This window comes from Capricornis sumatraensis, chromosome 8 (assembly GCF_032405125.1).
Source record: "Capricornis sumatraensis isolate serow.1 chromosome 8, serow.2, whole genome shotgun sequence".
NCBI classification, from domain to species: Eukaryota; Metazoa; Chordata; class Mammalia; order Artiodactyla; family Bovidae; genus Capricornis; species Capricornis sumatraensis.
Window position 1 is genome coordinate 13,118,449 of NC_091076.1, and position 21,285 is coordinate 13,139,733.

Genomic DNA, 21,285 nt, shown 5'->3' on the forward strand with positions numbered 1-21,285 from the left:
GGCCTCTAGTATCCATTTTCATGATATTCTTAGTTTTTCTCCAAGTAGTCAAGGTTCTCCATCTTTGTAGATGTCCATAGAGATCAGTTTGATTTTCCAGCCAAGCTTCAAGGAAGAGATTGCACTTCAATTCTTTCTAGTCTGAGAAGCTTCAAAGGCTACTCACCAAAGACATTGATGAAGGTAAAGATTTTATCTAGAGCTTTGTGTTTTTTTCAGATCTTTTAGTGGCCTAAAGGGGAAAACTAAGGTAGGTCAGAGCATATATAACTAAGGACTACTGGTCACCACTACATGCTAAGAACCCAAACTTCCCTGAGTACTTGGAGCCAGGAAAGAAGCATGAAGTGGCTTGTGCTCCTTGGGCTGGTGGCTTTCTCAGAGTGCATAGTCAAGTAAGTATGGGGACAGTAAGCCACATCATATTCCTTTCTCGGATTTTTCTTTTCATCTGCTTATTCTTCCACCCATCAGGTTTAGAAGGGAATGGAATATCTCCCTAAGAATCTTAAAGTCCAACTCTTTCTTTTTGATAAGTAACTTGCTATAGGAACTGTGGGTCCCAAGATCTTGATGTAGATTTGCATGGTTGCACAACTCTTGGGTTCCAGTCTTTTCATGACCTGTTGAAAATGCAACTCCTTGCAACTGTTCAGTGCTCAGTCTATGCAGATGTCGGTGTGGCCCTGTGGAATAGCACTTTTCTACATTTTATTCAACATGTCCTCTTTTTTCCCTGTCTACTTCAGTGTGTATATGTCTATGTCTGCATCTCTGTATCACTGTCATTTATCTCTCCCTCTCTTTGGAAGTCACTGGGAGTGTATTTCTCTCTATGTTGTTGTCTTTTAATCTCTCATTTGACTCATCCTTCCTTCCCAAGCCTCTGAATTTCCCGTACTTGTTCCCTATAACTTGGATTCTTCTTTCAACTCTCTCTTCTCTTTCAACTTGGGGAAATATACATTGTTTCATATACACTGTTTTTTATCTGACAAACACTGTGACCACAGCCAACTCAGAAACCTCTTGCATTTCAAACTGCTCCCTTTTAAAAGAAGATGAGTCCCCCTTCTACCTCCTTCCTTGAGGTTCTATGAGACGGATAGAGTGGGATGGCAACAGCAATGCTAATGGCTGTCATTTTTGAAACTTTCTATTTATCAAGTACCTTATATCCGTCACTTTGCTTATCCCCAAGATATTCTATTTGTGGGTTTGTATTGTTACATTCCACCATTTTACCAAAGGGCAGACTGAGATACCACATGGTCATATAGCTTACCCAAGATTGCAGAACAGACCTGTATTCAAATCTATGTCCTTGCCATGGTATATACATAAAATTCTGATAATAATGTGTCTCATAAAAATGATTGGAAAGTATACATGGCCATTACAATGAGAGTTATACCTTAACACTGACAGCTTGTTGTACCATATTCTTTGTTTTCTCTGTCAAATGCTCGGTGAAAGAATACCTCTAAGGAGAGTGAAGATCATGAGAAAAACCCTCAGTGGAAAAAACATGCTGAACAATTTCCTGAAGGAGCATGCTTACAGACTGTCCCAGATTTCCTTTCGTGGCTCAAATCTAACTATTCACCCCTTGAGAAACATCATGGATGTGAGTATTTTGGGAGGATAGTTCTCCATAGCTCCCCCAGTGCTCTAGCCTAGCACCGGGACTCATCTGGAGGTGTCAGGTGGGATGTTGGGTTTGGGGTTCCTGCAGGAGGTAGAGACACTGGAAAACAGGGACCCCACTCAGAGGAGAAGGACTCTTATCCTTAATTGTTGGTCTTTGTGACTGGCCCCAGCTGTTACCAAGTGGCAGGTAAATATCCATTTCTGCATCAAAGATGTGTCATTAGTTTGAGGGCGATGGTTCCTTCTAAACTAAGTGAGCCACTCAGTTACAGATGAAGAGTGAACCATCACTTTCAAAAGGTAGAACCAACTGCAAAGCAATTGCGAATCCCGAGGCAGAGGAATTCAGTTTCCACAGACGCAAGAACCACAGCAGTAAAAATTTATTGAACCCGTATTGTGTTTAAGGCCATAAGAATCTAACACTGGGGTTACTGCTTTTAAATTAGCCAAAGGGCTTAGTTTGTCTTCAAGAATGCCCATGCCAGCCTAAGAGATAGGCAAAGAGTAAATACATGTCAAGTGAAAGGGTCACCTGTGTGGTGTTGATTGGATGTGGTCTGAGTTTAGAGGGAGTGGCTGGGGTTGATCAAGAAGGACCTCCGGGAGAAGGGGGTGCTAAGGCTGGGTTTGAAGAGACTACAGAGCTTCTCAAATGAAGGCACCAGGACTTCCCTGGGTGTCTAGCATTCCTGGAGGTGCAGTGGTTATGCCTCTGGGCTTCCCATGCAGGAGGTACCACTTCAATGCCTGGTCATAGAGTCAGTATCCTGCATAAAAATGTAGCACCGGAAAAATATATCAAATGCAGACTCCACTGTGACCAAAGTCTTTGAGCTGCACAGTGGCTAGAAAGTGGTCTCAAGAGATATGTGATACCCAGAAGGAGGTATCAGTGTGGGAACAGAGGGTAGCCAGTTCTGCACTAACCCACTCCCTTCTTTTCCCTGTAGAAGCTCTACGTGGGTAACATCACCATTGGAACACCCCCTCAAGAATTCCAGGTTATCTTTGACACAGGCTCATCTGACTTGTGGGTGTCCTCCGTCTTTTGCATCAGCCCAACCTGTTGTGAGTAGACATCCTGTTCCCGGACCATCTTTCACTTGCCCTGTGGCCCTGTTTCCACTCTTGGCACCTGATGACACTCATCCCTTGTGTCTGCAGCTACACACATTAGGTTCAGACATCGTCAGTCTTCCACCTTCCGACTTGCCAATAAGACGTTCGGGATCATGTATGGATCTGGGAGAATGAAAGGAGTTGTTGTTCATGACACAGTTCGGGTAATGGTGTAAAAAATGCTGAGTCTGGACTGGCTATGGAGTGACCACTGCTTGGAAAACAGATGCAGGACCATTTGGCAGGACCCTCCCTAGCCTATCTCATATAGATATTGGCCATCTTATCCACAGGAACATGTCCCTGGGTAGGCAGTGCTTGTGGTGACACATGAGCAAACAGATTAGCTAACCCAGAGAGTGGCTTGAGGTGTGGACTTGCAGCTCCTCTGCCCATGAGCAGTTCAAGGTTCATTTTGCTGGGTGTGAGAAGAGGTGATAAAAGCACCCACTTTCATCTTCACAGACTGTTCACTTTGAGGTGATAACTGGTTTAATTCTGCAACAACCCCACACAGCAGTTATTCTGATTAACTCATGGCATATGAGAAACTGAGGTGCAGACAGCAAGGACCTTGCTGAGGGCACACATGTGGTAAAAGGTGGAGTTAGGCTGGCTTTTCAAGACTGCAGTTGCTGTAAGACATTTGGGGACAGGATAAAACTGATCTGGGGACCCTGGGGGCAGACGAGGGCTTCAGGTATCCAGAATGGGAAACTGGAGGCCTGAGAATTCAAGGAGTCTGATAAATGAGTTCTCACTCTAGACGACCATTAAGAGTCTAATAAAGCTATGTCCTGCCTCTCCCTAAGTACTTGAGTAGTTCCCCCCTCTCTCTCTTTCTCTGTCATACACACTCGCGGAAATACACACATATCCCCAAAAGGGAACTTACCAGGCAGTAATTTCATAGAACCCTGCAAGCAAGATTGAGTTTTTGGCTTCTGTCTTCCTGGACAGATGCAGAATTCCCAGTACATTACAGAGAATGCAGTCCATGCCTGTCAGTAGGTCACAGTGATGCCAAAGAGAAGGCTATCTTGCTCTCGATTGTTTTGTCCATAAGGAGGCACCAATGGGACCTGGCCTGACTCTTGGTTGCCCCACCTGTACAGAAGCCATGAGGCCAATTTGACTCACTCAAGTGGTGTTTTTCAGAGGGGCAGATGTTTTAAAATTCACAGCTTCTCTCAAATGGAACCCAGATTCCCCTCCCAGCTTGGCCTAACCATCTGTGGGCCACCGAAGACAGAGCCCAGCCTCAATTCTTTTCCAAGGATCTTATGGCAATGCACCCCATCCCAGTCCTAGCCCCATTTCACATATCTGTAGTGGGAATACTCTTCTCTCCCACAGATTGGGGACCTTGTAAGTACTGACCAGCCATTCGGTCTAAGTGTGGCGGAATATGGGTTTGAGGGTATACCTTTTGATGGCGTCTTGGGCTTGAACTACCCCAAACTATCCTTCTCTGGAGCCATCCCCATCTTTGACAACCTGAAGAATCAAGGTGCCATTTCTGAGCCTGTTTTTGCCTTCTACTTGAGCAAGTAAGTCTGAGATGGACAATCCCTTTCTCCAAATTAGCTGTAAGATGCTTTCAGTTGCACGAAAATTATAGGATACTTGATAAAAAAGTATTCTGTGAGATAATCTAACCCAGGATAACTATGGCCCCAGGGCCCTACCTGGCTTCACCACTGGCTTTTATAAATAACTTTTTATTAGAACACAACCCTACTCTTGAGCTCAAGACCAGTAACTTGGTCTTGGGGTGGTGGGGGAGGGGCGGTGAGTGAGGAGGAAGACTAATGGAAGGTAACAGGAATCAAGTTGAAGGAAAACGCATTAGGATTTGCTTATGAATTTGATAAGGAAGGAGGGAGAAGGATGGTGGATATCTTTCCTTCCTCGTTAGCATTTCACTGGGAGCCCAGGACCAGCTACCCAATTTGTAGGAGCCAGTGAAAAATGAAAGTGTAGGACACAAAATTGTGGGACCCCTTGTTCAAGAAATATTAAACATTTCAAGACAGGGAGAACAGAAGTGGGGTCCCTTCTAGTGTGGAGCCCTTTGGCTAGTAGAGGTCACAGGCCATGGGAGGCAACTCTGAGTGACCTGAACCCACACCGATAGAATTCCCAGGCCTTGATTTTCCTGAAAAATGACAAGGTGGACAAGGAGAAAGCCAAACACTTCAGCACCCTGTCCTTTGAGGGTTTCTGAGCACTCAGGTCGCTGGAGGTCCAGAGCTTCTTCAGAAGACATAGTGGGTGGAGCCCAGCCAAGTGATTAGCTTCTAACCTCCTCTGTGCCACTCATTAGCCAGTTAGGGACCTCAGTGTGGATCTCAATTGCCCCTAGACTCTATTTCTGCATCTGTACATGGGGACCTTATTAGGACCTTCATGGGTAGAGAAGTACAGCTCTCAGACAGTGCTGTTATTAATGTCCTCCAAGGAGCACCCCCTCTCTTCTCTCTACAGAGACAAGTGGGAGGGCAGTGTGGTGATGTTTGGTGGGGTGGACCACCGCTACTACAAGGGAGAGCTCAACTGGGTACCATTGATCCAAGCCGGTGACTGGAGTGTACACATGGACCGGTAAGCCTGTCCCTCTGAGGATCAGTCCAAGTGATACTCCTGCTACTGTACATGGACACAGGCAGACACACACAAATGCATTCTAGACACATAGTCACACAGACATATACACCACCCACAACGACACAGACAGACACACAGACACATGGAAACACTCAAGCAGACACATATAAACCTACTCAGAGACACATAAAAACATGCATAGCTAGTCAGAGACACACAAGCACACACAGAGATACATGCAAACACACATACAAACAAACACACAAGCACATGGATACACAAAGAACACATGGGTTCATAATCCCCATGCTTTCTGAGCCAGGCTCAGACCAGGGAACTAAAAGGCACCAGAGAGGTCTGGGCTGCTGGTAGAGGGCTGCACCCACTGCCTTTTGAGGTGGGAAGCATGGTTAGAGGACTTTACAGATGGTGAACAGAGAATCAGGGAGAATTTCACCAGCCTGAACAGAGTTATGATAAGAAGACCAACAATTGAGGGCTACCTAGGACATACAGATAAATGTCTGTTTAAAAACAGGGAAGCCCTGAACAAATGGGGAAAACTGGTCTCCTTAGGGAGCAACCACCCCGAAGTGCAGAGAGGTTGGCTGCAGTCTAAAGCCATGAAAGCAACTAATAAAAAAGACACCCCATGTTCATGGGCATACAGTGGGACAGGGGCTATAACAGAGAATCAGGAAGGTGGGATCCAGGAGTGACCTGAGGACAAGAGGCATAATTGATAGGCTTCTGTGTGATACCCTCAGACAAAAGCTGACCTCTTTTGGGGGGTTTCCGTGTGCTAGTCATGTATTTCCTGACCAGGGTCTCAGGGTCTGAACTGGTTGTAGGAGTAGTGCTGGCAGATACCCTCTCCCAGAGGAGTCCCTCTCTCCCACCACTATGAGAATCTGCTGCCCCGGTGAATCTCCATCTTTACTCTGTGTGTGACTCATATTTGTTCCCCACTAGATACAGCTCTCTGGATGTTTTTCATTGTTTTCTGTCTTCATTCACTCACTGAACAGACAAACATTGGGCATCCACTCTGTGTCAGGCACTTTAGCGAGGCAAGGAGAATAAAACTCGCCCTCACATCTAAGAAGGCATATGTATATGAAGTGACTCGCCCACATAGTGAATTGTCACTTTGGTACATGCTAGACATGAGGAGGAGAAGGCAATGGCCACCAACTCCAGTACTCTCGCTTGGAAAATCCCAGGGATGGCAGAGCCTGGTGGGCTGCCTTCTATGGGGTCACATAGAGTCGGACATGACTGAAGTGAGTTAGCAGCAGCAGCAGCAGCAGACATGAGGAAGGGTCTACAGAGAGTGACCAAGACAGGAGACTGATAAACACGAGGGGAAAGTCTTCCCGAAAACAATACAATTAAGGTGGTATCTGGAAAATGGGAGGAAATTTGCTAGTCAAAGGGAGTGGAGTCTTCTTAGAAAGAAGACCATTCTGTGTCAAGGTGCAAAAGAGCCTGGTGTATTCAAATACTGCATTCGAGGATGTCAAGAAAGGTGCTGTGTCTAGAGCAAATGAAAAGAGGGCAAGAGATGAAGGGCTGTTTAGGAGACAGTCGGGAAGGGGGCAGCTCTGGGGAGACTCAGAGTGACCTTGATGCCCACTTTCTTCCATCGTCTCTCAGCATCTCCATGAAAAGAAAGGTTATTGCTTGCTCTGGTGGCTGCGAGGCTGTTGTGGACACTGGGACATCACTGATCGAAGGCCCAAGAAGACTGGTCAATAACATACAGAAGCTCATTGGTGCCACGCCACGGGGTTCCGAGGTAAAGGGTCATGCCCCAGGGTCACTCTCAGGTTCCACACACCACAAAGGTCTCCAGGGCCAACCTCTCACCCTCTCTCTCTAATAGGACCATGTTTCATGTTTTGCGGTCAATACTCTGCCCTCTATCATCTTCACCATCAATGGCATCAACTACCCAGTGCCAGCTCGAGACTACATCCTCAAGGTGAGGGGACAATACTCAGGGTTGTTTCTCAAACTGGAGCTTGCAGGAACCCCTGGGCTGCTGCTGGGAGGAGGGTGGAGTCTGCAGGCCATGTCACACCATTTCAGATGCTGCTGAGCCCTGTGACTGGGCCAGTGCCTGCCAGAAAACCAACCACTTGAGATTAAAGGAAATCTGGGAAACTGATCTTCTTGAAATAAATGTGGAGATGCCACACCATGCTGGCATGGTGGGAGTCACAAGGAGAGGGGAACACTAAGGTCCTCAGTCCTCAAAGAGCTTCAGTTCAATCTGAGCCCTAAGGTGCATGAACATGGAAGTCAGCTCTAGCAGCCCCTGAAATAGGCCATGTTACAAAGAGAATCGCTGGGAACAGTCCCAGTCTGATATTCTAGCATAAGTTAACAGTACCCCTTCCCTTTTCAAAGTTTTCCTGGTTTGGATGATAAATTACATGGTCACCCTAGTTCTCAGCTGCCATTTCCCCTTGCTCTGGCCAGGTGCCTCCTTTGTGAGTTAGGATACCCGACCCCTCTGTGGGGAGGCTGGATGCTAAGGTGAATAAAGGGCGCACAGTGACTGCTCAGCCCTGGCACAGGGTGGAGGCTTCATGTCAGCTCCCTATGGGAGTTCAGAACAGGCTAATGGGCTCAAAGAAGGCTTTGAGGAAGAGAGGGAATTGCAGGAATTCTAAAACCACAAACACATTCAGCCATATGGAGGGTTGCTTGGTTCTAGGCAAAACTGCACAGGATTCCATGCAAATGGCATCTCAAGGTGGTCTGCACTGGGGCACTGGGGCACTGGGGACTTACTAGGTGTGATGAGGGCTATGGACTGACCAGTGGGGATGGGGAACCTGAGTAAGCTACCCAGACAAGCCGAGAGTGGCCGAAGAGGATGAGTGTGGCCCGAAGGAGGCTTCCCAGAGTTACTTAATTAAGTCTTCAAGAACGTGTTGTGGGCACTGCTATATTTAAGATGGATAACCAACAACAGAATGCTGTGTAGTACACGGAACTCCACTCAGTTATATTACAGCCTGGATGGGAGGGGGATCTTTGGGACCAGGATACATGGATACATATGGTTGAGTCCCTTTACTGTCCACCTGAAACTCAGAATATTGTTAATCAGCTATACTCCAATACAAAATAAAGTTTTTTAATAAAGTACAGATTGTGGGGATGCAGGAGGAGAACCAGCATTCTCTGCAGAGAAAACAAGGAGCAGGAGTCAGAAGGAAGGAAACAGGGAGTGAGGGGAACTATGGACACACTTGTTCTTTTTAAATAATTATATTGAAGTGTGGCTAATCTTCAGTGTGGTGTTAAGTTCTGCTGCACAGCAATGTGACTCAGTTATGCTTTCTTATTCTTTTTCATGTGTTTACCAGTGGATACTGAATATAGTTCCTTACGCTTTACAGAAGGACTTTGTGTTTTTCATTCCTCTGTTTCCCCAACTCCCAGTCCTCTGCTCACCACACCCTTCCACCTGGCAACCTCATGTCTTGGTCCTCTTTGGTTTTGGATGAACTCTCATATGCCCTGCTGCTGAGAAAACCCCTTAATACTTACCAAAAGTGGGAAATAAACAAAGAATTGTGCTAGGTCGGGATATTGGGGGGAGTCACTAGTAAGGGCTCATGCTGACTGGTGTGTGTCTCTGACTCCCCCAGGATTCTAGAGGCCACTGCTATACCACCTTTAAAGAGAACAGAGTGAGTCCATCTAGAGAGACCTGGATCCTGGGTGACATCTTCCTGAGGCGGTATTTCTCAGTCTTTGATCGAGGAAATGACAGGATTGGCCTGGCACGGGCAGTGTAAATGCTGGAAGTGGTTCAGGAATCAGTAAAGCTGCTCCTAACACAAACTCACTCACAGTTAGGGTACTCCTGCCCAGGATGCTGGTGAACTGTATTTGGTGGTCTGCACACCCTTTTCTCAGGAAAGAATAAAGGGTTTCACTCTTAATGGTGCTGAAACAAATCGGTGCCTCTGTTTGTGTCTCGGAGTGCAGTATCTAGAACCAAGTCTGAATCAAAATGGAGAGGAGCCCAACTGCAACTGGCTTCAAGAGATTCATTGAAATGATTCTGGGAAACCAGGACACAAGAATCAGAGCAAAGACAAAGACCTCAGTGACTGCACCCAAGAAATCAGAAGTCATCAATCCTCTCTTACCCTCGCTCTTTCCCTTCACTCTTTTTCGATGGTCTTAGCCTGACAACTTTCCTCCTTCAGGCTTCTACACCTAGTGAGGGAGTCCAAGCTACCGGCCTTAGGGTTTTAAATCCCAAAGGCATCACCTAGTAAGGAAAGAAGATTGCATACATCACAGTTCAAGGGTATTATCTGAATGACCCACCTCAGTTCACATGTACAGCCCAGATCAGCCATCCTGGCAAGGACAAGGGGTCTTATGACTGGCTTTACATTGTCTTTGGCCCTGACCCAGCAGCACATATGACTGTCAACTTCCTCCAGAACTACGTGACTGGAGCTGGGGAGAGGCAGCCCCAAGGATAGCGACTGGCAGATGGTCTAGGCCCTGGAAGAGTTTGTGATGACCCAACAACTCCACCACCTCCTTATTCAGAGGAATTATAAGGGGTGATGAAATAGACTGTCTTCATCCCATCTCAGATGATCTTATCACTTGGCTTCTCCTCCAGGGGAATTTGGGTGAGGTAATTCATACAAAGCTCGTTACTTCTTGTTCCCACACCCCAGTCACCAGGTCTCTGCCACATACAACTGCTCTGTCCTTTCCAGTCCTAGCTGGTAAGTGGTGGCCCCAGGGGAATCCCTGAGCCATCCACCACTTCCAGGGCCCAGAATGCCCCTTCCTTGGCCTCCAATGCTGCTGCGGAGAATGCAACACATATATCGAGGGACCCAGGATACACAGAGCATTCAGCCTTTCTGAGCTTCTTCCAGGGGTGGAGCTACAAACTATTTGCTTGGAGCTGCCATGGTTAGGCACTTCTGCAGTGGAAGCATCCGTTCTTTCCACCTGGAGGCCCTCAGTAGTTGCCTCAGCTGAGACAGCAGGGAGGTTGATTTTCTTTCCTATTGACTGGTTTGATCTCCTTGTATAAGGGACTCTCAAGAATCTTCTCAAGCACCACAGTTCAAAAGCTCAATTTTTTCCCATTCACCCTTTCTTATGGTCCAGATCGCACATCTGTACATGATTACTGGCAAAATCATAGCTGTGTCACTGCAGACCTCTGTAGCAAAGTGAGTCTCTGCTTTTTAATACACCGTGCAGGTTTTTCATAGCCTTTCTTCCTTCCAAGGAGCAAGTGTCTTTTAATTTTGTGGCTGCACTGAAGGTATGCAGTGCTTTTGGAGCCCAAGGAAATAAAATCTGCCACTGTATGTACTTTTTGCTCATCTATATGCCATGAAGTGGAGTGACATGAGGCCATGAATGTTGAGTATATTTTTGTAAGTAGTTTTTTAAATTTTGAGTTTTAAGCCAATTTTTGCATCTCCTCTCCTCATCAAGTGGCTCTTTAGTTGTTTTTTGCTTTCTGCTATTAGGTCAGTGTCATCTTCATCTCTGTGGATGTTGATATTTCTCCCAGCAATCTGTTTTCCAGCTTGGGAATTATGCAATCCAGCATATCGAATGATGTATCCTATATACAAGTTAAAAAACCAGAGTGAGAATGTATATCTTGTCACACTTCTTTCCCACTTTTAAATCTTTCAGTTGTTCCGTGTCTAACTGCCGCTTTTTGACCTACATTCAGACTTCTCAGGAGACAGGTAAGGTGATCTGGTATTCCCATTCCTTAAGAATTTTCCACAATTTGTTGAGGTCCACACAAGGAAAGGCTTTAGCATAGTCAGTGAAGCAGACAGAAAGGTTTTCTGGGATTCCCTTCTTTCTATGATCCAATGGATGTTGGCAATTTGATCTCCGGTTCCTCAAACCAGTATGTACATCTGGAAGTTTTCAGTTCATGTAGTGTTGAAGCTTAGCTTGAGGATTTTAAACATTACCTTGCTAGCAAGTGAGATGAGCACATTGCATGACAGTTTGAACATTCTTTGGAATTGCCTTTCTTTTGGAAGGAATGAAAACTGACCTATTCCAGCACAGTGGCCACTGCTGTTTTCCAAATTTGGTGACATATTGAATGCAGCACTTTTACAGCCTCATTCTTTAGGATTTTTAAATAGCTCAGCTGGAATTCCATCACCTCTCCTAATATTGTTTGCAGTGATGCTTCCTAAGGCCCACTTCATATTCCAGTATATCTGGCTTTACATGAGTGGCCCCAGCATCATTCCTATCCTGGTCATTATGACTGGTTTTTTAACAGTTCTTCTGTGCATTCTTCCTACCTCTTCTTAATCTCTTCTGCTTTTGTTAGGTCTTTGACTTTTCTGTCCTTTCTTGTGCCCATCCTTGCATGAAGTGTTTCTCTGGTAGCTCCTATTTTCCTGAAGAGCTTTATACTCTTTACAATTCTATTATTTTCCTCTAATTCTTGCACTGTTGACTTACAAACACTTTCTTATCTCTCCTTGCTATTCTCTGGAATTCTGCATTCCATTGTGTATATCTTTCCCTTTCTCCTTTGTCTTTCACTTCTCGTATTTTCTCAGCTGTTTTTAAGGCCTCCTCAGGCAACTCCTTTTCCTTCTCACACTTGTTTCTCTTGGGGATGGTTTTGGTGACCACCTCTCGTATAGTGTTACAAACCTCCACCCATAGATCTTCAGGCTACCAGCCCTAATCCCTTGAATCTATTTTTCATCTCCACTATAAATTCATAAGGGATTTGATTTAGGTCATAGCTTAATGATCTAGTGGTTTTCCTTAATTACTTCAATTTAAGCCTGAATACTGTTTGCTTCTGCCTAACCATTGGTGCCAGATCTCCATCCACCACTCCTAGTAGGTAGGGAGCAAAAACACACACTTTGAGGACTGTTACCCTGGGTTTGTGCTTGGCTTTTCATGTGCTTAGCTGTGTGACCTTGATCAAGTCCCTTAACCTCAGTTTTCTCATCTGGAAAATGCGCACTATGATGATAGTTCCACCTTCTAGATTGCATGTGTGTCTGCTAAGAACAAATGGCCCTGAGAGGACTTCCTGGGTTTCTGAGTCTGGAACAATTATGAATTGTACTGCCACATGGGGAGAAGGAAATCTTCTGTTTAGAGGATATGGCTGCCATCCCCAAGGCTAAATATTGATTCAAGCCAAATGACATCTATATCTGAACCCTGACACAGAACTCTGACTGAGTCGATGCTTCTGTTTTCTGGGCTCTCAAAAGAGCTACTGATTACTGGCTCAGATTACTCCCTTCCTCATACTTACCAGTCAGCCTTTCCTTATCAACTACTTCTAGCCTGAAATCACACTGCAAGGAGAGTTGTAAGGTTTTTGGTCTCTTTTCAGATTCCCACATCTCCAGTGTAGCAACAAGTAGCTTTTATGGCTTCTTGTCATAGCAACAACTATGGCAACCTGTACAGTCCAATCTCAGCCTGTTAAATGAAACTGTCCCCATTTGGCCCCTCATGTTTAAATTACCTACAGTTGTCTTAGATACCTTCTTATGCTTGCTGTTTAAGGATGAAATATGTGTGAACCTGATCTAGTTTTCCTTCCCAAGCATGATTCCAGAATTCAATGAAGTAATCAGACATTTAGTCATCTAACTACCCACAGGAATTGACCAAAGCAAACCACACATCCTACATTTCTAGCTTGTGCTCCAAGACAACATTGAAGTGATGTGCTGAAACAATGTGATACATTGGCATGTAAACGCCAGAAAGGACACTTTTTCTGGATTCATTTTCCACCTAGTGCAGAATGTCTACCACAAGCCTCACCCTCCAGCAGCCAGTCACCTGGTTTTTACAGACTCAGCCCACTCCAGATCCCTTCAACATCTCTCGGTAAAATCTAGAGAACAAACTCAGTCAAAGCTCTCTCTGCTGCAGAAAACAGTTTTTTGTTTTCTTAGCAAATAATGTTTGGTAACACATTCAAAATCTTGTGCTCCTTGCCTTGGTTTCAAGGACCTGCACCAGAGGATGGGAAGCCTCTCCTTCCACCTAAAACTTTCTCCACTCCCACCAGGACCAGAGCCTTCATTATACCATGTGTCCTCATCGGTATTGTTCAGTTGCTAAGTCATGTCTGACTCTTTGTGATCACATGTTCGGCCATAAAGCTGGCTTCCCTGTCTTTCACTATTTCGTGGAGTTTCCTCAAACTCATGTCCTTTGAGTCTGTGATGCCATCTCACAATCTCATCCTTTTATTTCCTCTCCTTCTGCCCACAGTCTTTCCCTGCATCAGAGTCTCTTCCAATGAGCTGGGTCTTCACATCAGATGGCCTAAGTGTTGGAGCTTCATCTTCAGCATCAGCCATTCCACTGAATATTGCTCTACCACTTCCAAAACAAAACTCATGTTTCCAAACAGCTAACAATATTTAGCATTGATAAAGTTTAGTAGAATAGGGATCTTGTCCTCTGAGAAATCCCAGCACTTCCGCCCTGCCTTTCTCTTACCATTCTCTCCACCTGGCATAGAATAGCTTCCCTACAGTTTCTCCAGCCTTAAACCACTTGCCAACCCATCATTGTCAGCTGTCCAGAAATTGTTCCTTCCTCCTTCCTTAAATACTTCTGCCTGCTCCCTGATTGTCCTCTGTACATCAGTTCAGTTTAGTCTCTCAGTCATGTCCAACTCTCTGCTATATCATGGGGTACAGCACACCAGGCTTCGCTGTCCATCACTAACTCCCAGAGCTTGCTCAAACTCATGTTCATCATGTTGGTGATGCCACCCAGAATTTCGTCGTCTGTCTTCTGCTTTGCCTCCTGCCTTTAATCTTTCCCAGCATTGAGGTCTTTTATAATGAGTCAGTTCTACCCATCAACTGACCAAAGTAATGGAGGTTCAGCTTGAGCATCGGTCCTTCCAATGAATATTCAGGACTGATTTCCTTTAGGATGGACTGGTTTGATCTCCTTGCACTCCAAGGGACTCTCAAGACTCTTGTCCAACACCACAGTTCAAAAGCATTAATTCTTTGGTGCTCAGCTTTCTTTATGGGCCAACTATCACATCCACTCACGACTTCTGGAAAAACCATAGCTTTGACTATACAGACCTTTGTTGGTAAAGTAATGTCTCTGCTTTTTAGTATGCTGCCAAGTTTTTTCATAGCTTTTCTTTCAAGGAGAAAGCGTCTTTCCCCTCCCCCCCCCCCCCCACAGCTGCAGGCCCTATCTGCAGTGATTTTGGAGCACAGGAAAATAAAGTCCGTCACTGTTTTCATTGTTTCTCCATGTATTTGCCATGAAATAATGGAACTGGATGCAGTTATCTTCATTTTTGGCTCTGTACATAACTCATCAAGACCATCCCCAAGAAAAGGAAATGCAAAAGGCAAAATGGTTGTCTGAGGATGCCTTAGAAATAACTTAGAAAAGAAGAGAAGCAAAAGGCAAATCAGAAAAGAAACACATACCAATCTGAATGCAGAGTTACAAAGAATAGCAAGAAGAGATTTTTTAAAAGCCTTCCTATGTGATCAGTGGAAAGAAATAAAGGAAAACAATAGAATGTGAAGGACCAGAAATCTGCTCAAGAAAATAAGAGTGAGGGAAGGATCATTTCATGCAAAGATAAGCCTTACAAAAGACAGAAATGCCATGGACTTAAAAGAAGCAGAATATATTAAGAAGAGGTTAAAAGAATATATAGAAGAGCTATACAAAAAAAATATTTTTGACCGAGATAACCACGATGGTGTGATCACTCACTTAGAACTAGACATCCTGAAATGTGAAGTCAAGAGGGCCATAAAAAGCATAGCTACGAGCAAAACTAGTGGGGGGTGATGGAATTGAAGAGCTATTTCAAATCTTAAAAGATGATGCTGTTAAAGTGCTGTACTCAATATGCTAGCAAATTTGGAAAACTCAGCAGTGGCCACAGAACTGGAAAGGTCGTTTTCATTGCAATCCCAAAGAAAGGCGATTTCAAAGAATGTTCAACTACTACACACTTGCACTCATCTCGCATGCTACCAAAGTAATTTCTCCAAGCAAGTCTGCAACAGTACATGAACTGTGAAATTCTATATGTTCAAGCTGGATTTAGAAAAGGCAGAGGAACCAGAGATCAAATTGCCATCATCCACTGAATCATAGAAAAAGCAAGAGAATTACAGAAATATACCTACTTCTGCTTTATTGACCATGCTAAAGCCTTTGACTGTGTGGATCACAACAAACTGTGGAAAACTTACATAATGTGAATACCAGACTATCTTTTCTGCCTTCTGAGAAATCTGTATGCAGGTCAAGAAGCAACAGTTAAAACTGAACTTGGAACAGCAGACTGGTTCCAAATCGGGAAAGGAGTACATAAAGGCTGTATATTGTAACCCTGATTATTTAAATTATATGCTGAGTAAATCATACAAAATGCCCAACTGGATGAAGCACAAGCTGGAATCACGGTTACTTGGAGAAATCTCAGCAACCTCAGATATGCAGAAGACACATGGCAGAACGTGAAGAGAAACTAAAGAGCCTCTTGGTGAAAGTGAAAGAGGAGAGTGAAACATCTGGTTAAATTCCACATTCAAAAAATGAAGATCATGGCATTTTTTCCCATTGCTTCATGGCAAATAGATGGGGAAACAATGGAAACAGTGAGAGGCTTTAATTTGGGGGTCTCCAAAACCACTGCAGATGATGACTGCATCCATGAAATTAAAAGATGCTTGCTTGTTTGAAGAAAAGCTATGACAAACCTAGCAGCATTTTTAAAAACAGAGATATTACTTTGCAGAAATAGTTCAGTATTATCAAAGCTATGATTTTTCTAGTTGTCATGTATGGATGTGAGAGTTGGACCATAAAGAATGGTGAGCAATGAAGAATCAATGGTTTTCAACTGTGGTGTTGGACAAGACTCTTGAGAATCCTTTGGACTACAAAGAGATCCAACAAGTCAATGCTGCAGGAAATCAATCTTGAATATTCATTGGAAGGACAGATGCTGAAGCTGAAGCTCCAATACTTTGGCCAACTGATGTGAAGAACTTCCTCATTATAAAAGACCCTATTACTGTGAAAGGTTGAAGGCAGGAGGAGAATAGGACAATAGAGGATGAGAATGTTGGATGGCATCACCGACTCAATGGACATGAGTTTGAGCAAGATCCAGGAGTTGATGAAGGACAGGGAAGCCTGGCGTGCTGCAGTCCATGGGGTTTCAAAGAGTTGGACATGACTGAGCGACTGAACTGAACTGAACATACCCCATAGCAAATGCTAGTTGTAATTGCCATGTTTCTCCCACAAATTAGGGCTCCCCAAGGCCCCAACACATATTCCTAGTTAGTCTGCACCCATGCACAGTGCCTAGCATCCACAAGGCATTCAGAGAGCTCTGATTGCAGGGGGACGTCCATTTTGGTAGGTATAGAGGAGCAAAGGCCACGTTTATCCTCTTGTCTCAAACAACTTGAAAGTAGAAGAGATAAATGAAAGAACATTTTTTTACATCAAACATCAAGCAACAGAGTATGAATTCCTGAGGTGGGGAGCAAGCAAGGTGAGTTCTACAATTGCCCCAACTCTAGAAATAATTTCCAACACATACATGGAAGGGCTATCTATGCAGAGACAAATGGTCTCCTCAAGAAGAGAGATTTGAGACTGTAAATAGGGTTCACAGGAGAGAGCTACACACAGAGAACTGTGCAAGTGTACTGGTGATACCACTTCAGTTCTCAGGAGAGAGTTATAGTACTGGTCAGAATTATAGGGAACAATCCTTGAGTCTCAAATTGAGCCAAGTTTAATGATGTCCCCACCCACCAGGATGGAAATTACTCATAATTCCCATGACATCAGTATAGCCCTGAAGACAATATTGCCTTACTAGTGGGGAATAGTAACCTGGTCTAAAGGCTGGTCTCACATCAGCTAAAAATCCTGAACAGCAAGCCTTCAAAAAATACAATTGTTTCCAAGATATTAACAGTGTTTGCAAATAGTGCCAGAAATAATCTATAAAAATTTAAAAATATCCAGCAGCCAAAGGGAAAATTTACCACATCCAATATCCAACTTAAAATTTCCATATGAATTGTGAATATATTTGTCCTAGGTCAATCACAATATTGTAAAGTAATTATCCTCTAGTTAAGATAAATATATAAATTTTAAAAGAAAAACGTTTCTGATGTATAAAGAAGCAAGAAAATATTCATAATGAGGTAAAAATCAATTAGTAAAAACACAGTTAAAATATAAATTACATAATTAGCAGGGAAGGACATTAAAATGTTTACTACATCAATAATCCTTATATTCATGAAGCTGAAGAATATTGAATATGTTAAATAGAGACATGGAAAATAGGAATGAAAAGACTGTGGGAAAAAATTAATAGTGCATCACAGAGATTTGAAACAACTTTAAGAATACTAAAATATATGTAAATGGAACGCTACAGAAAGTGAAAGAAGGAGAATACAGAAAAGAACTTCATAATTACTGGCTGAAAAATTTCCAGATATGATGAAAGCTTTAAACCCATTAACACAGAAGTTCAATTAATTCAAGGACAAGAAATATGACAACTATTCAAAGGTGGATGATAAATCATTGTTAAAAACAATCAACCAGAGAAATGTAACCAGAAGGAAAAACAAAGTAGAACAAAAAATAGGAAAGACAGCAGATTAGGCATATGAAACAATGTTAGCCAGAGGACACTGGCACCACATCTTAAAATGCTGAGAGAAATCTACTTGACTCAGAATTCTATACACAAGAAAAATACATATCATAAAAAAGATAAAATACTTTCTCAGACACACAACAAGATTGCATCACCACCAACAGACCAATGTAACAAGAAATGTTTTTTAAAAAGGTCTCAAACCTGAGATCTCCATAATTCTAGCCATCTCAGTCCTCCAGAAGATCTTTATAAAGACAAACACTAAAGTAGAAATAGTCATTGTGTTTCTACCCACTTCTAGAAAGTGTTGCTAACTCCTCAGTACTAGATCTTGCAATGTTGGTGGACTAGATGGATAAGTGATGTGAACAGAAATAAGGAAGGTGAGACAGGTAGGTCAGAATGTGAGGTAACAAAAAGAAGGTATTTAGAGGCTGAAGAATTGAAAGAGATTTGGGACCTGAGTTGGAAATGCAGTTTTCAAACCAAATAGGGTCATGTGGTATGTGTAATCCTCACTTCAGTCCTTAGAAGATCTCTACTGGCTAGTCTGCCTCTTTTTTCTGGAGCACTGTTCAGATCCATCTAGCTGTTTCTCATTGCTGTTCCTTCCGCCTAACTCCCACACTGTGCCCAGCCGTTCAGCCTAATCCATTCATAAAAGGTTTGTTCTTTAAGGCAGGTGCTGCAGGCTACCTACAAAACTTCCTTCTCTTTCAAAATTGAAAATAGTTTGTTATATAGCCATGAGCCCAGTAGCTATAGGACTGCATTTCCTGCCCACCAGTGCTCTTAGTCATGACTGGTGACTTAGAGATGCAAGCAGAACTGTAAGAGGGATTTCTTGGAAATCTGCTTTCAAGGAGTTTATTTAGCTGAAAGATGGGACTCTTCCCTCCCCTACTTTCTTCCTAACTGTTGTCTGGATTTTAGTTGTGATGGCTGGAATTCCTGCAGTTGTATTGGACCATCATGTAACCTTGGAGACTGATACCACCCAAGCTCTGGCTGGCCCACCTAAAGCTTTGTTCCAGTGGGAGAGAAAAATCAAGTTTATCTTGCTAAAGTTATTGTTGTTTTAGCTTTTAGCAATGTGCATCCAAACTTAATCCTGATACTACTATGTGTTTAATATGATATAGCCTTATTATTTTGTTGGGTTTAGTGAATATATTTATATTTTACATTTCTCTAAATTTTTATTTTATAAACTGATTCATCAACCATTATACTTAAATTGTATAAATGCAAAATTATGATTATAAGCATGGTTTCCTTTAGGTTTTGCATTTTTAACTTTCTTATCTTCTTTCCTTTCTTGTTTTCTCCATATTTGTACAGCCTGGGCCATGTCCTCTCTTATAACCTCACCCATATCCATATCTGCAGGCTAAAAAAGACTGAGAGCTGTGTGAAGGGAACCAAAGAAGAATTAATTAAAGAGACATGAACGAAGGGTGGTGGCCCTTGTTACTCATAGTGAACGTTCTTCAGTAGGATCACATTCCCCTGCCCTTTTGTGTGCCCACCACCTCCAGGTTTGCCATGACCATGGAAGATACTTGGGCCAGTGGAATTTGAGTAGAGGTGATATCTCACTTCCAAATGGAAGTATTATTTTCTGTCCCACTAGCTGGAATGCAGATATAATGACAGGAGCTAGAGCAGCCATGTTAGACCAGAGGTAAGCAGCACTGGGGGAAGATGTGACAAGAAAAAAATGGGCCCTCATCTCTGTGGAGAGACCTGCACTAACATTATATGAAAGAGAATTGAAATTGTGTTGTATTTAATACAATGTTATTCAGGGTTTGATTACAGTCATTGAACCTGTAACCTAACACTCATAATAGAATAACTGATCTTTGTGTTAGCCTTGTCTTGACATTAGGGTCTGAATGAGGCAAAATCTACTGGCATATACTTAGAAGTGAGTCAAGTGACATCCCTGCCCTCTGGAAGCTATGCTCTAGTGTGGGATTCAGAAACTGAAGCAAGAACAAAGCCACATGGCAGGACAGCTTCAAGATCCTATAGGAACCCTTGGGAGGGGAACCTCAATCAGTCCTCATCTCAGGAGGTTGCTTGAAGCAGGGACAATCCTCTCTAAGTCTCCTCATAAATAGGCCATGGTGCCAAGTTTCATGTAAAAGTGATTTATTTCTAATTCCTTCTGGAGTGTTTTCCCTTTTGATCCAGTGCTTAAGATATGCGTTTGAGACCTGGTTTGGAAAGATCACAAATGCCCCAGGGCAACTAGGCCAGTGGGCCAAAACTGCTGAGCCCAAGTGCCCTAGAGCCTGTTGTCTACATCAAGAGAAGCACAGGATTGAAAAGCCAGTGCAATGCCATTACAGAGTAGCCCCTGCTCGCTGCAAATAAAGAAGTCCTGAGCAGCAATGAAGACCTAGTACAGCCAAAATTATTTTTAATATAAAGTTACTTATTTTAATTAATTGGACAAAAACTTTTTAAAAAATTCTCCCAGAGAAACCAGTGAGGTCTCACGGGAAGCAGGACATGAAAAAGGATGAATTCAGCCTGGGTCTGTTTTCATGCTCATGAAGACGGAAGCTTTAGTCTGTTTTCACAGGGAAATTGGGACATAAGTTGTGCCTCAAACGTGCCCCAACCCAAGGCTGGGAGCTGGGCTTTCACCCTCCCACTAGTGCCTCCCTCTCATCCTTCAACTAACACCCAGCTGGTGTCTCCAAGCCCTTGTATTAGAACCTCCAAAGACAAAACAAAGGTGCCACTAGAAGCAAAAGATACCAAAGCTCAGGAAAATGTAACCTCAGATAATGTCTGTAATTTCTGCACCCGTTCTGCCATATCCAGCATCATATCTGAAGTCCTGCGAGTCTAAAGAACTCCATGGATGTCTACATGTAAGCATTTTTTTAATCAGCTTTTAATTTATATAGGAATATAGTTGATTTACAGCATTGTGTTAGTATCAGCTGTATGAGAAATTAATTCCCATATACATAGGCATGTATCCCTTCTTTCCTAGATTCTTTTCCCATACAGGATATTACAGATTATTGAGCAGAATTCCTGTGCTGTACAGTAGGTCTTTGTTGATTATCTATTAAATAAAGTAGTATATATATATATTAATCTCAAACACTCTATTTATCCTTATCCCACCTTTCCACATTGGT

The 21,285-nt window shown here is 43.3% G+C and overlaps 1 protein-coding gene across 1 annotated transcript; it reads left to right on the forward strand.

The window, feature by feature from the left end:
* Window positions 1-294: 294 nt before the first annotated feature.
* Window positions 295-9,194, forward strand: LOC138082726 (pregnancy-associated glycoprotein 1-like). Its single transcript, XM_068976031.1, has 9 exons — window positions 295-395; window positions 1,477-1,627; window positions 2,604-2,721; window positions 2,818-2,936; window positions 4,129-4,322; window positions 5,260-5,376; window positions 7,036-7,177; window positions 7,265-7,363; window positions 9,045-9,194. Exons 1-9 carry the CDS (start codon window positions 295-297, stop codon window positions 9,192-9,194), a joined length of 1,191 nt encoding a protein of 396 aa, XP_068832132.1.
* Window positions 9,195-21,285: the final 12,091 nt, after the last annotated feature.